We start from the raw sequence: 23,313 nt of genomic DNA, 5'->3' as shown, positions 1-23,313 counted from the left end.
TGTGTTTATAGGCGGTGTGTGGATGACATGCTTCCTTACAGAATATTTAACTGCATTGCATATAACAGCAATTCAAGCAGTTTTTCTAGTTAATAGTGTTGGGAAATGGTTTTTACTCCCACACACATGGGTGCTGAATTACACTTTTTACAGTTTTATAATTCATAAATCAGATGTGTTACAGCATGAAAGCACCTGAACAGGGATTAAGAGCCATCTGTGTGAAGTAGTGTCTCTGAAATCCAGTGAGCATATTGCATTTATTTCATTTAAAAGTGCCTGATTCAGCTCATCAGCTATTTATCAAGTACCTTAATAGAAACAACTTCTATATATGTGGTCTGACTGCAGTTTTTTAACATTGTTGGGATATCTAAAGAAATATTTTTCACTGTGCTGTAAAAAAGTATATGTGACAAGTATAAACATTCTATATAATTTAGAACTAATAAGAAACAGATTTAAAAGTGTATATATGTTATTTAACAAATTAATATTACGTTAGAGATGCTTTCTGTATTGATATGCTTATATAACAGTTAATTGCTTTATAACAGTATGTTTTCAGTTTATGAGTTGCAAGTTTTCAAATTTGTGGTCATTTGTGTTATCAAACGCTTATAACTGTTAAAATAAAAATGGGCATTCCACAATATTAACTGTAACTATATATGTTTAAAAGTTCAATGCAAGTAAAAGTACAGTATTTGAATTGGTGAACTATTAAATTGCTTTGGTATTGGAGGCATAAAGCAGAGTCAGGAAAAAAAGCTAAATCAGAAAAGAGTTTAAGCCACCCACTACCTTATGTCAGTGAAAGCCCTTCTTATATTTTGTGCAGTCAGGAATGAAAACAAATGAAATGAAAACAAAAACACAGAAAACTTGGTATTTAAAACATTTTCATGAATTGTTACATAAAGGTCTGTCAAAGAACCTCATTTTGAATTTTAGAGGTCTTTTGGAATATGTGGCTCATCAAAATTCTGTAATTTGTTTGAGACATATTAGACATATCAGAGAACAAACTCTTGTGAGGCACTCATTTACAAAAGGGCATGACATTTATGTGGAATCAGTAAATGCATGATAACGAGATGGTATTGTGGTGGTTGTGTGATTGTTAGATTTTGGCCTCCACATGAATTGGATTTATTTTACAAGAAGAAATAGTACAAGGGTTTCCTTGAATTTTCTTTAGTCCTCATTCAGTGCATTGTTTTTTTGTTTTCTTCACATTGGTAGCCGGAAATGGACTGCTTCACTTAAATAACTGCAGACTGACTTTAATCCCCACATGAAACAGAATACAAATAGTGGTGGTTAATTAAAAAATATACATTCAACAATACTTTTCCACATCTCCCTTTTTTTCTATAAACAAATTAACAACTAATTAATTTATTTATTTTTTTGTGGAATTGAAAGTCTTGTTGGCCCTAATTACCTTTCAAAGTCCACCTTCTTGAGGCATGCAAACACAGTTTTAAGCAACTGGATCAATAGGAAATAAGGGCAGCTAATGCAGACCATGCTGCGTTTCTCAGATAATGCCTGATGGCAAAATTGAGGTACGTGCTGTGCATACAAAGGAGTTATCCGTTATTGTCTTTCCGCTGTCACTAACTGATTGACAAGAAGAGTGATGATGTCATCTGTTCAACAAAGAACCGTTTTAGTGCTATAGCATATAGGGTTGACAAAAAACACTGATATACTAGTTGAACATTCATTTTGAAAATTGTTGGAGACTATTAAGTGTTAAAGGTAAACATGAACATCTTCAATATTAATCTTAATAATTAATGTGTGGCCTTTGGTTACATCTAAGATTTGCTTCTAATTAACATCAATGTAACTGCACTTTTTTAAAGGAATAACCAAAGTGAAGAACATCAAGCAGCAAATTACAAATAGAATTAATAAGCACGTCAAACTTTTTTCAAAATAAACTTTCAAAGTAAAATTCTTAATAATTTACTCTAATAATTGCTAAGTAACTCTTCAGCAAATATAAACTGTTAAACTATATTTAATAGCTTTTTCTTTATAGCAAAGTAATTAAAGCTTGTAGAGCTTTCTTTTCCATCATAAAAGTCATGTAAATGGAGATGCCTTGAAATGGTGGACGAAAAGCATGAATGGGTGAGCTGCAAATGCACCTTCACTACCAGCACTAACCTGCTGCTTGACCCCATCATCCATGATTATTCCAGTTTAACAAGGGGGAATCCTCCAGTAGCTAGAGCATGGTTGCTATGGATTTCTCTCAAAAGCTCTTAGAATAATGGCACATCCCACCTCTGATGTCAGAGCTGTTGATGTGTGTGTCTGTGTGTGAGTGTGAGTGAGCAAGGGAGGGGAGCTGTAGCCTGTTGCTTATGTTCCTCAGATGTGCCGCTAGCACTCACTGAACAACACAGACGAAGTGGAGTTAAGGCTCCGAGCAGCAGCTCGCACTGCTCCATCGCTTCTCCTTGTGACCTTCATTTTCTCTCAGTCAAATATATATAAAATGATGAGCATGTTCAGCTGCAGGCAAACCTGATCGACCTTGTGGTAAGTGTAAAGTCTTGTGTCCTTTCTGGTGGGTTTGGTTTCAGTTTCTCCAACTGAAAAAAAAATGCATGTGCACTTCAGAAAAATACAAGTAACTGGAATGGTGTCATTGTTCAGAATTATTTTCTAATGCAGTCTGTTGTGTGTAGAAAGTACAAAGCTTGAAGAAATGTTGTAGATTCTGTCAACTGATGAGTCAAAGAAGATGATCGTTTTTTTACACCAAAAATGACATGCCTAAGTTCACTTGATAGATGAATATGAGCAGACAATTATCTGAGAACTCGGAATATGGAATATTATTCACGTATGCATTAAAACATATAACTCAAAGTATTTAAATGTATATAATAATACACAATGGACTGTTTTCTTTCTGCTCTCTCTCTCTTTCTCTCTCGCTCTCTCTCTCTCTTTCACACACACACACTCTCACGTGCTTTTTCATAGGAACATACACATGTATATCTGTTCATTCAAGCAATTATCCAATTATGTAGCATCACAGCAGTACACAAAATCATTCAGGTCAAGAGCTTGGCTTGATGTTCAGATCAAACATGTGGGTAAAATGTGACCTCAGTGATTTTGACCGTAGCAGCGTTTTTAGTGTGATCTTGTCCGTTCTGCTTTTTACACGTCATTGACTGATTGAATAAATGAGCAGGGATGATAAAACTAAGTTTAATAAACTTTTGTAGCATTAAAGTGTATAGCATTATTGCACCATATACTTACGCAATAATCATCTTGCACACTAAAAAAAGGGTACAAAAATACCATATGGGTGTGATTAATATTAGACATTTGTTGCAGATGGTGGTGTAGATGTTCTTGTTCTTCTTCATCATTATGACTCACTTTTATAATATGATTGATTTGAAGAAAAGCCTCACATCACAAGTTATTTATATATTATTTTTGTATATGTAATATATATTTTTATGATGGTGTTTATGGTTGTTTCTTTGAGACAAATCGTCCTTTTCTTCTTAAACTGCTTTTAAAAAAATTATTCAGATTTATACTATGAATCAATACTTCATCATAAAGCATCAAGACCATTTTTTGTGTTCCTTTATGTGTCTAAAATTTGAAAACCATTCAATTTTGCTGTTCTGCTTCAGAGGCCGAAACATTGACAATGTTTAGTCATTAGGAAAAAATTGTGCTGGAGGGAGAGTATGATTTCCTGTCACAAGCGAAAAAGATTTTTGCAAGCACGCACACTTCTGAGTTCCATCCATTGATCAGAGGCACAGAGTCAAGAATTACATTCAATCATAGTGTCAGCATAATGTTTATTCAACACCATTTAACATGGTTATATTGCAGAAGTGTCAGACTTCAGTACTTCAGAGAAACCACGCTGCAGAACTGACTGTCTCCTTGTCATTTAGCGTTTTGCACCTATCAGTTTTGAAAGTCTTTCCAGGGATTTGGGTTTTGAAAAGGACAGAGATTATTGCATGGAGCATGAAACTCCGTTCTTCTACTGGAAAATGTTTTTAAAAGTGTACAGATTAAGTCACTTTTAACAAAACACACTTTCTCTTGGCAGGCATGGTGTCTGAGCATGGAGCAACTCATACTGGAATTGACAGGAAATTTTGTTAAGGGTCATCAGTGCTGCCCAGTAAACGAGAAAGTCTCTGTCAAAAAGCTAGTATCAATACATTAAGCAGCAGAGGTATAGCACTTTGAGGGACATCAGTCTGAACACCCACCTCCTCCCACTCAATCCCTAACTCCCAGAGTGCAATGTTTGCAATCGCTCTAATGGCTAGCTTGCGGGTGGGAAAGATTCCTATTTGCATATCATGAATTTCAAGCATGGACATAAGTATGATGAAAGTGAATTTAGTCCAAATAAATTGAAGTGTTGGTATCTGTAACGTCCTTGGCACAAAAACTTTCTCGACTTGACTGTCATAGTAAGAAATGGAAGGAATCTGTCAGAATATTGATCAGTGATTACAGATATACATCCATTCACCAGCCCATCCATACATACATACATGCATTAGTGCACTCTAGTTATGGATATTCAGACTGAAAATGGTCCATCTGTCATAGTTATCATTATATAGTGCTGAGTTTAAAGAAAAACTTACCTAAACCAAGAAATCTGAAACCACCAAAGACTATGTTGTTTGGTGATTATGTAGCTAATTTGTTGGTTGCTATATTTGTTAATCCTGTGGGAAGATTGCAGCTGTGTGCCATGCTGACATCACAGGTGGGCATTTCTTGCAAGTGGCAGATCTCTATAGACTTTAATAGTTTTGCTCTAAGTGGTCAAGTGAACTGCAACAAGTGAAAGTGAAGCCTCATGGCAGGCTAATCATGTTTCCCCATGCTTTTTCTAAGCATGTTTATTTTACGTGGACAGAGCAGTTACTGATATCTGTTGCATGAACGCGGTTGAATTTAATTTTTTTTTAAATGAATCACACTCAACAATGCCATTATTACTGTCTGTTGTTTTCAATGCCAAGTACAAAATTTGTGATTAATGTACAGTTATTTGTCAAGCTACACAAATTACTAGTTTGTCATTGTGCTATTAAAGTGCAATTATCAGCAATCAGAAATCATCATTGCTCATAAAGTTATAATGTCTGTTTCTTAAATAGCAATGATTTGCAGAAACACTGTTCAAGATCATTAAAATATTGTTGCTTGTTCCATATTGTTCCAATTATGGAGTTAATCTGAAATTTTGCAGGATATTAGTCTATTACATTTTAAACAAAAGCGATAAAGGCCAAAGAGTTACGCCAGAGACTTGCCTCAGTTAGAAAGTGATCTAAGCACAGTGCCATGAGAGCTTCTGCTGTGGAAACTTATCTGTTAGACCAAAGTAAGCAAAAGCTAATGTTTCTTTTAACATAAATCAGAAGTGGGACTTTCTGAACTTGGGACTATGTAATTTTTTAGCCCAATGCATTTGCATGCAAAACATGGACAAATCCATGTAAGCATATGATTTCCATAACCAAGAAACTACGTATAACAAGTTTACATTTCCAAGCAGCTATTTTGTAATGATGTCATATTGCAAGAGAGTAAGTACGATTTTCAAGAAAGGACCTTTTTCAATATCACAACATAAATCTATCAGGACCTCGTTCTTTTTATTAACAGGTAATTGAAAAGTAATTTTGATAATTAAGGAATTAGAACCAACTTGAAAATAGACAAAAAAAAGTACAGAATGTAAATCCACCACTGAAGATCACCTGTTTATTTTACGGATGAAAGTTTTTTAACCATTGGTGCTGAATGTACTAATGATCATTTGATCTGAAAATACTTTTTGAACATTGATGTTTTCCAAGCGATACCTTTTGATCTTTTAATGGTCATTTTCAGCTAGAAAAACGATGCTGACTTTTGACTTTTAGTCAATAATTACCAACTCGTTTGCGTTTGCATGTCCATAGACGTAAATATAGTCTGTAGCTTTTTTTCATGTACCATATGAGTGATAAATGTCGTTATTTTATGTTCAGCTAATTGCTTTATGTTCAGTGTAACAGAGTGCAGTAAACCATAAAGCAAATTATCACCCATGATTCTCAGATTTTGTAGATTGTCACTATGCTATGCTAAACTTGTGTGTTGACCTGCTGTTGCAACATGCTCAAGTATTAATTTATGCTTAAGTGCTATCATGAACAAGAAATCTTTATGATGAATGATCCATATCTAATATTCGATTTGTACACAAGATCATTTATTTCTTCTTTGTTTTTTCTTTAGCCTGCTTTCATCTGGTTGTTTGGTTTCTGTTTTTATTGCAATGAAACATTAATCAGGGTAATTAAGTGAGTTAGAATTGCATTGCAGGAGCTAAGTAAATGCAGGACTAATTATAGCATAATCTTCTCTAACAAGGTATGCTACTTAGCTATTACCTTTCCGACTCCAAAATATTTTAGTCTCTAGTGAAAGATAAATCAATGTCTATTACATTTTAACACATTAAAGTTCATGTTGGCTGTTTGGATGGCTTTTGCAGGCTTCCAGGGGCTGAAAATCCATTCATTCACCTTTTGCTCGGTGTTCGTGTTCACCACTCACACCGTGCTTAACCATTCCTTGGCAGTTTGGGGCCATTTTAATCCATCTTATCATCGAAAGTGCACTGCTGTCTTCTCAAAAGGTCACTGACACCATCAAATAAAGCTCAATATTTTTTCTAGCCCCTCCGAAACTCAAATTCGTCTCACCACATGTCCCCTGTCGTCTTTTGATGTCCTAGCCCAATACACACTTCACGTAGCCATTGCATAGATGCATGTTGTGGGCAGCTGATTGTAAGAGCCATTCAAACACCCAGCGTCTACAGCACACTCACGATGCAACACTGCCACTCCCCCCACCGCCACCACCACCACCACAGACCACCATATTCTCAATTCCTGAAAGTACTTTGACATAATGGAGTGTATCCATACAGAAACAAATGTGTCTAATGGCTTATGTCTGCTGTCACCTACTATTGATGGACAATAACTAGATAACAATGTAATACAAGTTGCCTGTGGCAAAGATCTTGTGTTGACTGTATAATATTCAGAACAGATCTCAGACAATTTGGTAAAAAGGAAACCGAAAAAATATAAAAATAATAATAAAATAATTTTTTATTTTAGTTTATATACTTAAATGAAAATATGTGATCCAAAGAGATATACAGTGCCAGTCAAAAGTTTGGACATTTTCTAATTCTTTATTTTAATCTTTATATTTTATTATTGTAACATTGTACATTAACACTGAAGAATCCAAACTATGAAAGAACATGTATGGAATTATGCAGTAAACAAAACCATGATAAACAACCCAGAAACTGTTTTATATTTCAGATGTAGATGTTTTAAAAGTAACTAAGCTTAGCTTTGATGACACTTTTGGCATTCTCTCAGTCAGTCCCACCTGAAATGGTTTTTCAACAATCTTTCCAACAAAGCTGTAATCAAAGCAAAATGTAGCTACTTTGAAAAATCCAAATAAAAATCCAAATAAAAAAATAAAACAGATTCAGAGTTATTTAACATGTTTTGTTTAGTACATACATATACAGATACAGATACATTTTCTTCAGTAGTTTGGATATATTCAGTATTAATGTACAATGTTTAAAATAACAAAAATAAAGAAAACCATTGGATGTAATTGTAAAAAAGTTGTAAAATATTAATAATACTTGCAGATATGTAGAAAGAGAATGACAAATACCTTGCAAATTTTAAAGATCTGAAAGGAGTCCTCTTTTAAGTAAAGTGAAAGGCCTGCCAGGGCTGCTGTTCTGGCTACAGTGAAGTTATTCTTCTCCTGATGCAGAAACAAATACATTGCATAAAGATCTCAGGGTCCAGTGTTTACATTTACTAATATGTAATGCAATGCACTAAATTATATTTAACTGTTATTCATATGCCATCAAAACCTCTTCCATTTTCTTAGCAAAATATCATATTTTCCTCTTTTTCTACAGTTTCAGTAGCTAAGGTGTATATTTGTCAAGAGCAGCATAGAACAAAATGGCAGATTTTGATTTGTTATCCTGTGAAATTTGCTGTAGAGCTTCATTGGGAACATTTTTCAAAACCAGTCAGTGGTGCAAAAATGACTGACACTATGTGGGTCCTAGTAAAAGTCTTTTACTTACTTGAGCTTTATAACAGAGTGCAGGCCATCTATATTTTAGTTCAGCAAAGGAATGAGCTGAATTTACAATGTCTTTGCCTAAGAGCAAAGTTGTGTTGCATATGCTGATGGAGAAGAGTCATTTCTCTTTCTGCTACAGCCTTCTTGAACTGGTCCACTATCTCAAGCCTCTTGTTTTTTTAGAGTGTCCTTAATCTGTCCACAGGGATAATTTGGAAGGAAATTGATTTACCCTCTTCTGGGTCTTTTGATGCTGGCCCTGGATGCTGAACCCTCTGGATCAGTCCTGTTTTGCTTTCCTGCATTCACAGCCACATTCTTTATGTCAGCCCTGGTCAGTTTGGTCCTGTAGTTGCCTATTTTGAAGTGTAGGCTTTTCTTCCAACCATCATAAACTGTTGTGGAATCTTTTCCTTTTAGACAGGGGTGTTTGATTACTAGAGCACTCTTACCACTCTGTTTGGAACTAGGATAGACTTTATGCTTATCCATTTCAGCAGCCATTGCATCTAGTAGGTTGTGTTTTCCCTATGTAAAAGGCAGCTTTGCCTTCTATTAGAGTGTACTCCACCTCATATGAGAATTGGGAAACAACAAAAATCTCTGGCCAACGGCTAAGGCACTCTGGTGAATCTACAGACAGTAGCACTGTGTGGTCTGAACTGTGATCTGTTTGAACCAGTTTAACTACCTTAACAGTCGCTCTGGAGGCTAGGTCCACGATATTAACTGAATTGCATAACACATTGTCAAACTCTGGGTCTTCAAATCGAAGCCGAAAATTCCAGTTCAATTTATCTTTAACTTCAGCAATGAGGCCATGTACTGTACATTCTCATGATGAGAGGGCAAAATCAGCCTCTCAGCTTTGTCATCATCTAGGATTACTCTCAATTTCAGGACATCAGTCACTTCCATTGTACTGTATTAGTACTGTATTAGTCCTAAAACAGTCCTGTTTTTAAGGCCCTAGAATATTCACACAATTTACATTTTCACAATATGTGGTAATCATTAGAACATATGGAAAAATAAACTTGGGATTAAGACATTTTGACTTTTGTAAATCACTTCAACTAATTGATTGAAACTGACCAAATCAACTAAGTCTCTATTTTGTTTGAATAGTCAGGTGGTTAACGTATGTTTATATAAGCTAACAGAAAAACAAGCTAACCTAAACAAAATGATAATGCTTAAGGATTTTAGAAAACTAACTACAAAGAACTAGTTAACTTCAGCAGTAAATACTAACTTTTCCAACCTGTTTCTCACCATAGGAGTCTGATACCGAATATATACAGTCAACCCCGATAATTCGCAGTTCAAAACTCGTGGCTCGGAAAATTCACGGGTTCTCATTTGGAGCCTAACTAACAGCAAGTTGCTGTTCCGCAGGGGGACTGAATGTTCAGGAACGTTAGGAATAACATTTTAAACTATGTATTTGGTCGAATACTGTACACTATAAGGTACCATAGGGGCTGCGGAGGTGCTTCCAAAGCATTTTAAAATACCTGGTTAAATTATATCAAACAGCATACAATTCAATCAAATAAACCTTACAGTAAAGTTTGTTTAAACCAAATGGGCAGTGTGTCCATGAACGCCACTCCTTCAATAAGGTGTAAATATCTAGTGCAAAAGCTCCTCTGTTCTTCCTACAGGTTGCAGATAGCAAGCATGTCCGAGGCAGGGACACAGCAAGATGACATAACATGTTCAAGGTAGATAATTGGTGCAGAATTACAGGTTCAAGGGTGAAGTCCAAGTTTGTGATTGTACTTAAAATTTTATTAGATTAAAGAATTAAACTGTTGATTATAAGACCAAACTCATCAACTATATCATGCACAAGTAGTTAAATAAATACATTTTATATAGTCTACTTAAAACATGCAAGACTATTTCTTTAAGTTGCAAGTCAACTCAATGGAATTCATAAACAATACTGTAAAAAAAAATAAAAATTGAAAAATATAAATCTAATTAAAACAGTTGAGTTACAATATCACACATTTATTTTTGGAGTTAAGTTAAATTAATGCTAATGTGTGCAATGTTTGAGAATTAAGTTATTTTTACTTATTTCTTTCATTAAAATGTGCTGTTGGGTTTAACAGTGCAGTCATTACATGGCAAAAAGAAAAATGTAAAAAAAAAACCCCGCTTATATCCGAATTACAAAAATGACTGAAAGGAACATTGACTAAATCTTGTTGCTTTAGATGTTTTGTGAATAGACAATGATTATCAGAAACAGTGGCGTTAAGTCAAGGGTATTTAATCTTTTCCACAAAGGGCCAGTGTGTCATGTGTTTTCCTTATTTGGTTAGAATGAAAAATCTGCACCCACACTGACTCTTTGTGGAAAATATTGGTCACCCCTGCCCTAAACTCATAACAGTCGAGTTCATGGATTTATTCAAAAATACTGAGATGCTCAATTAATTTATTCATTTTTAAATACATGACATGATATTCATTTTAAGTTTAAATCATTGTCAGCAGACATCTATGGCAGTTTGTTATTCTGTCTCAGTGATGCATGAAATTTCAGGCTTTTAATGTGTTAAGTGCTAAAATAAAACTTTTACACCGAACAAATGATTAATACATCACTTTTCAAAGTATTTCTCCAAAGTTGGCCACTTTTACCCATTAGATTCTTTGCAAACAATAATCAGTTTAAGCATTTTTATGTTACCAATATGTTAATAACTACAAACTTGATATAAACAAAATGAAAGCAAAAACTGATGGTTAATATGAAGCATGTAAGCTGAATGTTTATATATTAGTGTAAGGCAAAACACAAAAACATTCCTAGTACACACACACACACACACACACACACACACAACAGTAGAACACTTTTTTCAATCATTAGGAACATTTTTAGATTAATTCATCTTTATTTTGCATAATGCTATTAACAATGGACATTGTCCTAAAGCAGAATTACAGAGATAAGAGGTTGGGAAGTTGGAATATATACATTTAGTGCCTATAAGTTTATTCCTAATGAGCAAGCCAGTGGTGGCTGGTAAAAAAAAATCCCTGAGACGGTACAAGAAAGAAACTTAGCGAAGAACCAGACTCAAAATGGAACCCATCCTTATCTGGACGGCCTCAAATGTCCATTCATTGTAGTTCCCTCATTGTTGAGGTGTACTGTTTAATGATAGGCATCTAAATGCAAAACTGTTCAAGCAAACTGCGGTCGTAAGCCATTGTAGCAGACTCTTAAAATTATTACAGTCCAAATCCATCCTCATAGTTCGTGAGTTGCTCAGTAATTACATAGATCTTTAGGTTGTTCAGGGGGAACCATCCTTAGCTGTACAGAGTGGTCTCCAATTAAAGATAACTCTAACCAGAGGTAGGGTATTAAATCGTATAAATCAAACGATCATGTCAAAAGATATGTAGTGAAGAATGGGACAGTAGCACTGGTGAGAGAGAGAGAAAAGGTAGTGAGAGAGAGAGAGAGAGAGAGAGAGAGAGAGAGAGAGAGAGAGAGAGAGAGAGAGAGAGAGAGAGAGAGAGAGGTACAAGGTGAAAAGAAAAGAGAATAATGAGGATTATTAATTTTACTTATCATATTTGATAATATACAGTATATAATATCATATATTGATTATAATGGAAAGCATAGCACCTGTAAAATATATAGATGGTGGTATGGGATGTGTTTTTTTTTAATGGTTAACTAACATCTTAATTAATATGATATAACTGTCTCAATGCTCACAAACTTTGCAACAGGAATATGACCCAAAACAATTATTACATTTTCAGGAACCTTCATATTTGCCCAAGACTCTCAGCTGATCTGGTGCCCAGTATGTAATCATGTGTGTTGTTATCACTAGTCAAGAAACCCAGTGAAGTTTTACAAGTTTGAAAAAGTTTGAAAAAAAATAATTCGAAATCCAGAGTGCTGGAATTCAGAGCCAGATAAACAAAATATGTGTTTACTTTCAATTATACATATAATATTTGCTGGATACATACTGCATTTAATATTTCCCTAATTATGTTACAATAATACTGTGAAATCAAATTACTGTATTTTACATCATGATTTATGTTTAATTGTAATTATTAATGAATCAGTCTGGTTCCATTATTCAAACAGAGACATTGTGGATGTATAAACAAACACGATGTACACCTTCGCACACAATACGTATTCTGAGCATGATTCATTGAAATCCGCATGAAACAGCTGCAGCACTGTGGCAAAGGTTAAGCTCAGAGCAGATATAGAGACGAGTACAGCGACTGAATATCAAATGCTTCTTTATCTATGTTGGTCCATGATAAGACCTGGGATTGAAATTATAGCTCTGAAGACTTTGTTTTTCAACATATTCAGCGATTTATTAAATCCACCCACAATATCTAAAAAAATGCCTGAGATGGTACAAACAAAGGTCGTACAATGTGATTTTGGCTACAGGCAGATTCAGATCTGAACATTTTAACACTTGAAACCTATTTTGACATGTGTTCTGTTTACAAAGAATAAGTATAAGAGAAGATATAGCCCAAGAGATGTTAGTGTGTAGCCTGAGGTGCATCTCAAAAATATATCTTCTTGTATATTCACCATGTCAGAGCTCTGGAGAGGCTATGAAGGATTGAAGCACTTTTCAACAGAGTACAGAGGTGCCAAGTGGATTTCTTCAAATTTTCCATTTTTTTTTTAAAATCTCAGATAAGGTTGTCTGGCTTCCATCTAATATGCAAGGTTATGTAGAGGGTAAAATGGAACAATTTTCTGCTTGACTTTTTGATTGAATTTACTGTGTGAATGATTGCATCCATATACACATAAAAAAAAAATATATAACACAATGGTATATATTCATTTGCTTTATTTCACCAATGTCTTTATGCAGTCCACAAAAAAAGTCCATGAAACATCCAAAATCAAGAAAAATGAGCCACGACGGCACTGTTCGATATTTGAATCTGAACAACAGCACTTATAGGACTAGCAGAGATGTTCAGATGAGCACACATTCCAGCTTGCAGAGAAAGAAGAAAAGTCCTCCAGTGAAATCTCTCAGAGGATCCTTTCCAGTGGAAAGAGCCTTGGTGAGTGGGAGAGCAGAGTGCAGAAGTCATGGAAAAGAAGAAATAAAAGATCCAGGATGTGAACAAAGCAATGGAGCTGGATAGGTGGGAGGCAACAGCTTAGAGCATGAGATGCGTGGGAAGGGGTGGACCAGGGTTGCCAAGCATTCTCACCAGGAAGCAGAAAAATAGTGTCCAAATAGAACTGAGTTTCAGCCTCAGACATGGCAACCAGAAACAATACATGAGCAGTGAAAATGGCTTGTATAGAAAGTCAATTAATTACGGCATGTTTTGAGTGTGTCCGAAGGTCTGAAAGGATATTGTTTGTTAAAGGCCATTGTAATAGAGCACTACATAATCATATACAGTATATGTCGAATACATCAATTAAAGCATGCCATTCACGAGAGCCATAGAAGCCTTTACATATTGTATAACAAAATAACCCAGATAGCTCTATTTTATATGTTGCCTGACACTTGCCAGTGCAAAACTATAGCATATTTAAAATCGTCACCACATGAAATCTACATCATTCACATTCACACCACAATGCACTACAATGGCACAGCAGAACCTGGTTCCGCCTCACAGCTCCAGCGTTTGATCCTGAACTCTGTGTGGAGTTTCATGTTGTCACCATGACTAAGTCGGTTTTTCAAGGTTCTCCGGTTGCCTCCCACATCCCAAAAACATGCTGGTGGGTGGACTGTCTATGCAAAATTGCCTCAAGGTGTGAATGAATGTGCCAGATACTGACTGGTGCCCCATCCACTGAGTGTTTCTGCCTGACACCCAGCTTTTCTGGGATAGGCATTAGATCCACTTCAACCCTGGTTAGGATTAAAGACATAATGATGACTAAATTAATAAATAAATTATCAATAAACTATAATTATTAAGGGTCTTAAGGCACTCTGCACTTCACAACAAAAGAGAAAAAAATATATATTTGGTCAATAAGCAATCATGCTTGGGTTTCACAAGAAAACACCCTTATTGACTATCTTTACTATACATACAGAATGGTGTATTGAACAGACTAGGCTGTTGAAATGTTTTTTTTTTTCCAAATATTTCAGCATTAATTCAGTAAATCTTGTTGGCACCTTTTGGTAGGCAGCAGTAAGTGTGAATGACCTGGAGCATGTGTGAGGTGGCAGCATGAACACTGAGATGAAGCCAGAGTCCATCTGTGAGTGGATCAGTCTGAGGTGGGAAGATATGCTGGTTGTTTCAACAAAATCTCAATTCTGTGCGTCAAAAGCCAATGCAGATGATAAGCCGTTGAGCAATGTTGCTACTGCAGCATGAGAATTAATACAGAGTTTTAAGAGGAGCTACTTTTTACATGTGATTAGGGTTCTAAACGTGGCCCTCCAATCTAATTTATTTTATTTCAGTTTCATGGACACACACGCACACACACACACACACACACACACACACACACACACACACACACACACACACACACACACACACACACACACACACACATTTATATAAAACATTTAGCTGCACCTACAATGACCTGGACTGTTATAACCACATTCCCCTGTCTCTAGTGAGGACTTTGATTATGACCCCACTAGTCCTACTGATCACAATCCAACCAGTCCTATCTGCTTATCCATCATTCCTTATGCAATTTATTGAAATATACATCCTTACTTTACTCTTTATCCTGTGATTTGTACTTATGTTCTGTATCTTGTTCTTTTGTCCTTTTAACTCTATTGTTATGAGCATATTTTTGCCAAATTTACATTCCTGCAATGTCACTCTTTCTAATAACACACATTAATGTACCATAGTGTGCATTCTGTCCGAAGAGTCTGACCCCAGCTTCTGAGCAAGCTGGGGTTTGCAAAGAACGAATTTCACTGTGCTGTAATGTATATGTGACAAATAAAGTTTATTCTATTCAAAAAAAAACAAACGCATCTTGTCAGTGTAATATATGAAAGCATAACAAACTCTGAATGCTGTACAGGTTTACAGCTTACAGACACAGGGAATTGTGCATTGTTCCTGGTAATACCTTAGCGTGCTGGAAAGGCATTTCTCAAGGGTAAAAGTCAACTTATAAAACTAAAGCACTTCCGCCCACTTCCACACCAATTGGCAGGTAAAAATGTGTTAATGACTGGGGGTGGGGTTGTGAAAACTGTTGGGAGCTTCGACCTTTGTGTACGACACCCTTTCTTTAAATGTGTTAATCACAGTGTTGGTTTTAACAGCATTTCCTGTTACAAAGTGGATGCATTTTTTTCCTTTTTAGATCACATAGCTTTTAAAGAGTTACTATTGTCTCAAGCAAGTGACACAGTTCTGAACTATTTCAAAACACATTGTAAACAGTAAACATGTTTTCCACAATCATTCGAAAGTAAAGTTTAGAGTTAATTGTTACTGTACTACTAATAGTTTAACAGGTTGGACATTACATGCACTTCTCTGTTCTGGCACCGAGGTGGTGGAATGAACTTCCCCTAGATGTCCGTACAGCAGAGTCCCTGATTATCTTCAAACGACGACTGAAAACCTACCTCTTCCTGAAATACCTAAATGAGCACTTTCCAAGTTTGTAGAATTCGAGTTATATTTATATTAAGTTTGTAATCTTGCATACCGGTGTAGATTTATTCATTACTAGAGATTTAAAGCACTTTTGTACGTCGCTCTGGATAAGGGCATCTGCTAAATGCCGCAAATGTAATGTAATGTAATGTAATGCTGCATATATTATTGGTTGTTATTTGTCTTATTCAGTTCAGTGCAGTTTAGCTGTTTCTCAGTGAATAAGTGTTTAAAACTTTTCATTAATAAGTTGCGTGAACTGATGTTAATGAAACCTGTCAAACTGTCAAACAATATTACTTGTTCAATGTATTCATCTACAGATAAGTTGAATGACTGTGCAGGCAATTTTATTTATCCTAAAGCTATTATTAGGCATGATTTAAAACAAAATGGCCAGACTCAGCAGCAAAACCCAGCAGCTGTGGCAGGGAAATGACCTTGATACTTTCACACACACACACACACACACACACACACACACACACACACACACACACACACACACACACACACACACACACACACACACACACATGCATAGAGTGGGGGGACTTTCCTACCCCTTTATTTGGAACAACTATGCACATTATACAGTAGGAAATCATGCAAATAAAGGGTCTTCAGTCAGTGAACTGTAGAATTGTGTCAGTGGCAGTATCTTTGACCATGTTTGTGCCAGATAGGTCAGTTTGAGTATTTCAAAAGCTACTGCTCCTTGAATTTTCATGCCCAAAAAGGAAATTTTTTTTGCCAGTTAACTGACTAGTTTCAATGAATCTGTGTCCACTATAGCACTAGAACCCTATTCTTTGTTGACGGGAGTTAAACTTGTTGTGGTCATCTGCCATTGTAGCTAATCCACCTTAAAGTTTGATGCATGCTGAGATTCTGCATCCTGTTCATGATACTCATTAGCTTCTGTTGTCTCAGTAACAAGACATTTCACCCTGCAGAACTGCCAGTCACTGGGATCTTTTTGTATCCCACACTGTTCTGTGTTAAAACCCAAGAGACTATTCGGTGTTAAAACACTAGAGACTGGTCAGTGTTAAAAATCAGCATTTTCATGTGGTGTGAACAAGCATGGCATGGTCAAACACATAGAGATCACATTTTTCCCTGTTGTTATGTGATGTTTGATGTAAGCATTAACTGAAGTTCTTGACATGCATCTGCATAAGTATATGCCCCATGTTTAGCTAATTCGGATAATACCATTAATTCATAGGTGTTCCTTTTGAACGTGAATTCCCAGTTTGGGAAACAAGTATATAAATATACATGGTCCTGGGTGCATTACATACTACTACTAGAAAGATTAAATAAGTGTTTGAATACTTTGTTTATCTTAACCACAGTGTTAATCTCTGCTGAGACCTTGTTCTTTAGATGCACATTATGATTAGTATGTGTCTATGCTTCCCTCCTGTGTAATTGCTCCTCTCTTGTTGCATACAGCTCTCTGTAGCATGGAAAGGTGGCATAAAAAGCGAGTAATGGGAGCATGTAGAGACAGCAGACCCTTCCAACAGTACAGGGGGTTTAATTTGAAAGGGCTGGAAACAAAAGGCCCTGAAAAAGCGTAATCATTATCTGGTGCTGACTGACAGTGCAGGTGCTTAATAAGCATCCAGTGACACATTTTTACCATGGATTTAGTCAGTCAAAGACCCCTATCTTAATCCCTGATTGGAACATGAATGTGCTGTGATACAGACACTAATTTGTGACTTGTGAACCAACTGCTTCTTAATCACAGTAATTAACTTAATTAGTTTGGACATGGGCCGAGTGCTTGAGCTACTGTGGTGTGAAATGTCTTTTTAACCATGATCCGGAATGTGTTGCTAAAGATGTGTGAATATATTAGAGTCTGTTTATGATAATTTTTTTAGTTGTGCTATCAAGAGGATATATAAACATGAATAAATAATGGTATAATTTATACAAAATAAAATAAAAAGAATAATATAAAAAGGATTATCATTACAAATAATATCTCTTACTGCAGATATTAATGTGATGTTCGAAGCATTTAGAAGTACTTAACATATACATTTCTTACTTAACATGCAATTATGTTAAAGAACTACTTTTTTTTTATACAACCTGGTGTGATAGTGAGGAATTGAGTAAGAGAGAGAGAGAGAGAGAGAGAGAGAGAGAGAAGAGAGAGAGAGAGAGAGAGAGAGAGAGAGAGAGAGAGAGAGAGAGCGAGAGAGAGAGAGAGTGGATGAAAATGCTGGTTAATCTTCAACTGAGTTAAATTATCTCTCTTTTCAAAGCTTTTTGTTAGTATAAAACTATAAAGCTTGGTTGCATTATGTCAGTTTAATCTGTTGGCTTACTGTAACCAAGCTTTATAGCTTTATATTAACAATAATGGTTAAAAGAAATGGCAAAGAACCTATAAAGACTTAAGGATGCTCCGGTCACTCAACTTCAAAGACGCTGATTCACAATCTTTTCCCTAAAAGGCCAGCAGTAGCACTGCTGCTGAGCTAAAGGGCAGTGGCCCCTATTAGAAAAGTGCTTTTTGGTGCATTATGGAGGAAGCAGATCCCTTCAGCTGAGCACTCAGTATAATACCATTAGCTGTTTGTTCCATGAGCCCTTTTGGGTGGGTAATTAGAGTTGCAGTGGTCACATAAGAGAACACTCATTCCTTTACAAAGGAAATGGGAGACTATAGTACTTTGCGGCAAACCTCAAAATATCTGAAGGATTTTTAAAGCTTTTATTTACCTATACACTATACTATATATATGAGGCCCTGTTATGAAAGACATACAAATCTGACGATTTAGTTGGCAATTGAATTCACAGTATTTAAATCAATTACTTAAAAAATCTGTATTTATTTGTTACTAACCCTAACCCTAACTCTAGATTTTTTTTCTATGTTCAGGCATTTACATTTTTAATAATAAAAAAATTCAGTTTTAATTTTTCACAAATTTTCAGATATAAAAAAAGGCTGCGCATTCAAGTACCCTTAGTTCAACTAGTCAACATTATTTATTTTCCTTGAGGTAACTTTTTTGAGTTTAAATTTTAGCACCAGCAAGCTGACACTGGGCCCTTAAACAAGGCCCTCAACCCTCACTTGCTCAGTTGTGTAAATGAAATAAATGTAAATGGCCCTGGAGAATGTAGGTGTGGTTTGAGCCTCTTAATTCTAATGAAGGGCAATTGCAATGCTACAGCCTACAAAGACATTCTATACAAACTTTGGTGACTATTTGATGAAAGCTCACTGAGTCATGATGGTCAGGTGTCCACATACTGTAATTCTGGACATTATAGTGTTTTGTAGATATTTATATTTTGTTATTATAAGTTCAATGTTCTTCCCGTGGGCTCACCACCTGCAGGAGGGACCGTAAGGGACGGTGCTGTGAGGATTGGGCAGCAGTCAAAGGCGGGGGCCTGCTTAGACTGCTGCCCCCGCGACCCGAATTACGGATAAGCGGGAGAAAATGAATGAATGAATGAAGTTCAATGTTTCTTTTATTTGACAACCTGTGTACTAGGCAGCATGACATTCAAATGTTGTGTACCCATAAAGGTAGTGTGTAGTATATCTAGGAAAAATTATATTTGCACTAAATTGAATTTCTGATTGGTAAATTGAATATCTGAATGGTAAATTGAATATCTGATTGGTAAATTCAAATTAGCAAAATAAAATTAGATATTCAAGAACAGCCTGGGTTATAAAAGCCCTAGATAGGAATTACAGATTACAGTGTTTATTTGAGCAACCGTAATGTTCTTTGTAGAGAGGACATTCTAGTCATTAATATGCTTCTAGCCCTGTCTATTTAAAGTGTGTATTTGGATTCACAATGTCTGTATCTGATAACAGGAAGTACCCATTACTATGTTACTCCATTACTGCTGAACAATCATTGACATAAGTTTGTGTTGATTTCATGTCCATTAGCAACAGATGGTTGTATATATAGAAAGGTTCATGATTATAAAACTGACATTTATTACATGATTATAACATGATTGGAACGTAACAGTTTGTGTTCCTGCTAATATTACAATTAGAACTCATTATTTAGCAGAAATATCTATAAATTATATTTGCTTTATGGTGATTTTAAATACTGGTTTCTTGGATTGGGCTAAAATATCGATGCCATCAATATTCACAACAATGATGAGATAAAAGCCTTTTCTTCATATTGTTTGTTCAAAAGACAACAAGAATATATTATAAAAGTATAAATACACTGACTGAAAAAAAAGTAATATTTCTCAATTTGAGCCAAATGAATCAAGGCATTGTCATATGCCTGTGCTATCAGGTATGAAATAATCAATGGAAAAAAAATAACATTTTTGGACATATATCATTACTGAACCTAGATATGACCAACTGAAGCATCCCCAGATCATAACACTTCCCCCACCTACATGTATGCAAGGCATCAGAAAATGATGGGTGAATCATGTTATCCACATCTCTTCTTACCCTGATACACTCATTGCTCTGCAATAGGGTAAATCTGAACTCACCAGACTACATGACATTTTTCTATTCCACCAGAGTCCAGTCTTTATGCTCTCGATCAGTGGCCACTTAAGAGAGCACTCATTTTTTTTTTACAGTAGGATTGGTAGACTATAGTACTCTGCGGCAAACCTCACAATATCTAAAAGACTTTAAAAGCTTTTATATAACCTATACACTACACTATATTTGAGGCCCTGTTATGGAAGCATACATAAAGATCTGACTATTACTTTCACTATTAAATATTGCATTTAAATAAATTACGTAAAAATAAGAACATTAATGTATTTATTTGTTTCAAATGCAAAGATTATTTTCTATGTTCAGAAATCCACAATAAAAACATCCAGATATAAAAAATATGTATTATTCAGGGTCCTAATTCAAGTGCTCCAATTCAACCAGTAAAGTTGGTTTATTCCTTTATCTTCAGTAACTTTTTAAGCAGTTCAGCATTCGACTGAATCTGGTGCCTTCCACAGTACCTCAGTAACAGACCCCTGCAGGCCACCATACACACATTCACACACTCATTATTACACTCATATGAACAATTTAGCTTTAATGGTCTGCCTACCTGCATCATGGACAGGTGGAGAGAAAAATAAGATGGAGGACCCATGCAAACAGAAATGGAACAGAAAACTTACAGATGGAAATCCAAACTCTATTTTATAGAAAATATTTTTCAGACTACCCAGAGACAGGCAAAAAAAAAGAAGCCTGCATTGTGGACAGGTAGAAAACTAGCGAGGTTGGAAGAAACCGATGCAAGCATAAGGAGAACATACAGTAAAACTTTGCACAGACTATAACCCAAACTCAGGAGTGAACAAAAAAATGTCCTGACTACCCAGAAATAGGCAAACACAAACAAGCCTAGAATACAATATCTAGCAAATCACATGTTCACAACAACAATGGGATAAAAGCATTATCCTCATGTTGACAGCATTCAAAAAAGTACAGGTTTTTTTGTACAAATACTATATATATATATATATATATATATATATATAAATATATATATATATATATATATATATATATATATATATATATATATATATATATATATAAATATATATATATATATATATATATATATATATATATATATATATATATATATATATATATATATATACAGTACAGACCAAAAGTTTGGACACACCTTCTCATTCAAAGAGTTTTCTTTATTTTCATGACTATGAAAATTGTAGATTCACACTGAAGGCATCAAAACTATGAATTAACACATGTGAAATTATATATGGAATTATATACATAAAAAAAAAGTGTGAAACAACTGAAAAATGTCCTATTCTAGGTTCTTCAAAGTAGCCACCTTTTGCTTTGATTACTGCTTTGCACACTCTTGGCATTCTCTTGATGAGCTTCAAGAGGTAGTCACCTGAAATGGTCTTCCAACAGTCTTGAAGGAGTTCCCTGAGAGATGCTTGGCACTTGTTGGCCCTTTTGCCTTCACTCTGCGGTCCAGCTCACCCCTAAACCATCTCGATTGGGTTCAGGTCCGGTGACTGTGGAGGCCAGGTCATCTGGCGCAGCACCCCATCACTCTCCTTCTTGTTCAAATAGCCCTTGATGCTTCAGTGTGACTCTACAATTTTCATAGTCATGAAAATGAAGAAAACTCTTTGAATGAGGTGTGTCCAAACTTTTGGTCTGTACTGTGTATATATATATATATATATATATATATATATATATATATATATATATATATATATATATATATGTATATATGTATATATGTGTGTGTGTATGTGTGTGTATGTATGTATGTATGTATGTATGTACATTTTAATGTTTAAATCAGTTTGAATCAAACATATGGATGGTATACTAATCCATTTGTTCATCATTCTGTTGTGCAGGTGAGGGCTAGTGAATAATTGCTGGCCTCCAGGCATGTGAGACACTCTGAGATTGGAGGCGTCTGGGTGAAAGATGACTTTACTGGCTGGTGATGGCTCCGACTATGACTACAGTGCCTTGAGCTGTATCTCCGACATCTCATTCAACCCACCACCCATCCAGGATAGCGAGGCCCTTAAGGGTGTTTACTACAAGCGTGCCCGGTGTCTTGCTAAGGATCCTGATGTAGATGCCAGCCTCTTGCCTGGCATCCATCGCTTACATGCTATCATCAATGTGGGTGGTCTGCGCTACCAGTTGCCATGGAGCACGCTGGATGACTTCCCGCTCTCCCGTCTGGGCCGTCTGCGTCTGTGTACAAGCTTCGATGAAATCATGTGTGTGTGCGACGACTACGATGTGGCTCGGAATGAATTCTTTTTTGACCGAAGCCCATGTGCTTTCCGTGCCATTCTGACATTCCTGCGTGCCGGCAAGCTGCGGGCTTTGAGGGACACTTGCGTTCTGTCTTTCCAAGAAGAACTGCTGTACTGGGGTGTCCCAGAGGAAAAGCTCGAGTGGTGCTGCCGAAGGCGCTTGATTCAGCATATAGAGGAGCGGGACGAGCTGGAGAGAGTGGCCGAGGAAGACGAGGAAGAGGAAGATAATGAGACTGATGGGGGTGGTAGGGAAGGAGGTCTGGAAAAAGAATCTCGAAAAGAATCTCGTGTTGGTCGCTGCATGGTCAAGCTTAGGGATATGGTGGAGAGGCCACACTCAGGTCTCCCTGGAAAAATCTTTGCTTGCCTCTCAGTGCTCTTTGTCACTATCACAGCAATTAATCTGTCCATAAGCACCATGCCTGCTATGAGGGAGGAGGAAGAAGCTGTAAGTTCCTGAATTTGTTACATCACTGTTTTTGAAGGTTACTTAATACATAAATTATGTCACATAATTTGTCAAATGGCATTCAGTGTTTAAGAGCTGTACAATTG

General features: G+C 36.0%; 1 protein-coding gene across 2 annotated transcripts in view; it reads left to right on the top strand.

Moving 5' to 3' along the window:
• The first annotated feature begins 2,332 nt into the window (after positions 1-2,332).
• Positions 2,333-23,313, top strand: part of kcng1 (potassium voltage-gated channel, subfamily G, member 1) — a 106,468-nt gene continuing 85,487 nt past the window's right edge. Inside the window, exons 1-2 of one of the 2 annotated variants that reach the window (XM_083570538.1) lie at positions 2,333-2,559; positions 22,339-23,206. In XM_083570538.1, coding sequence (XP_083426664.1) covers positions 22,412-23,206 — 795 coding nt within the window. In that variant the 5' untranslated portion in view covers positions 2,333-2,559; positions 22,339-22,411. The remainder of the gene's footprint in view (positions 2,560-22,338; positions 23,207-23,313) is intronic. The other variant, XR_014538120.1, reaches the window with a different exon arrangement.

The sequence above is a fragment of the Silurus aristotelis genome, assembly GCF_946808225.1.
Source record: "Silurus aristotelis genome assembly, chromosome: 19".
Lineage (NCBI taxonomy): Eukaryota > Metazoa > Chordata > Actinopteri > Siluriformes > Siluridae > Silurus > Silurus aristotelis.
The sequence above is the reverse complement of the archived record's forward strand: the minus strand, read 5'-3'. Positions and strand labels throughout refer to the sequence as shown.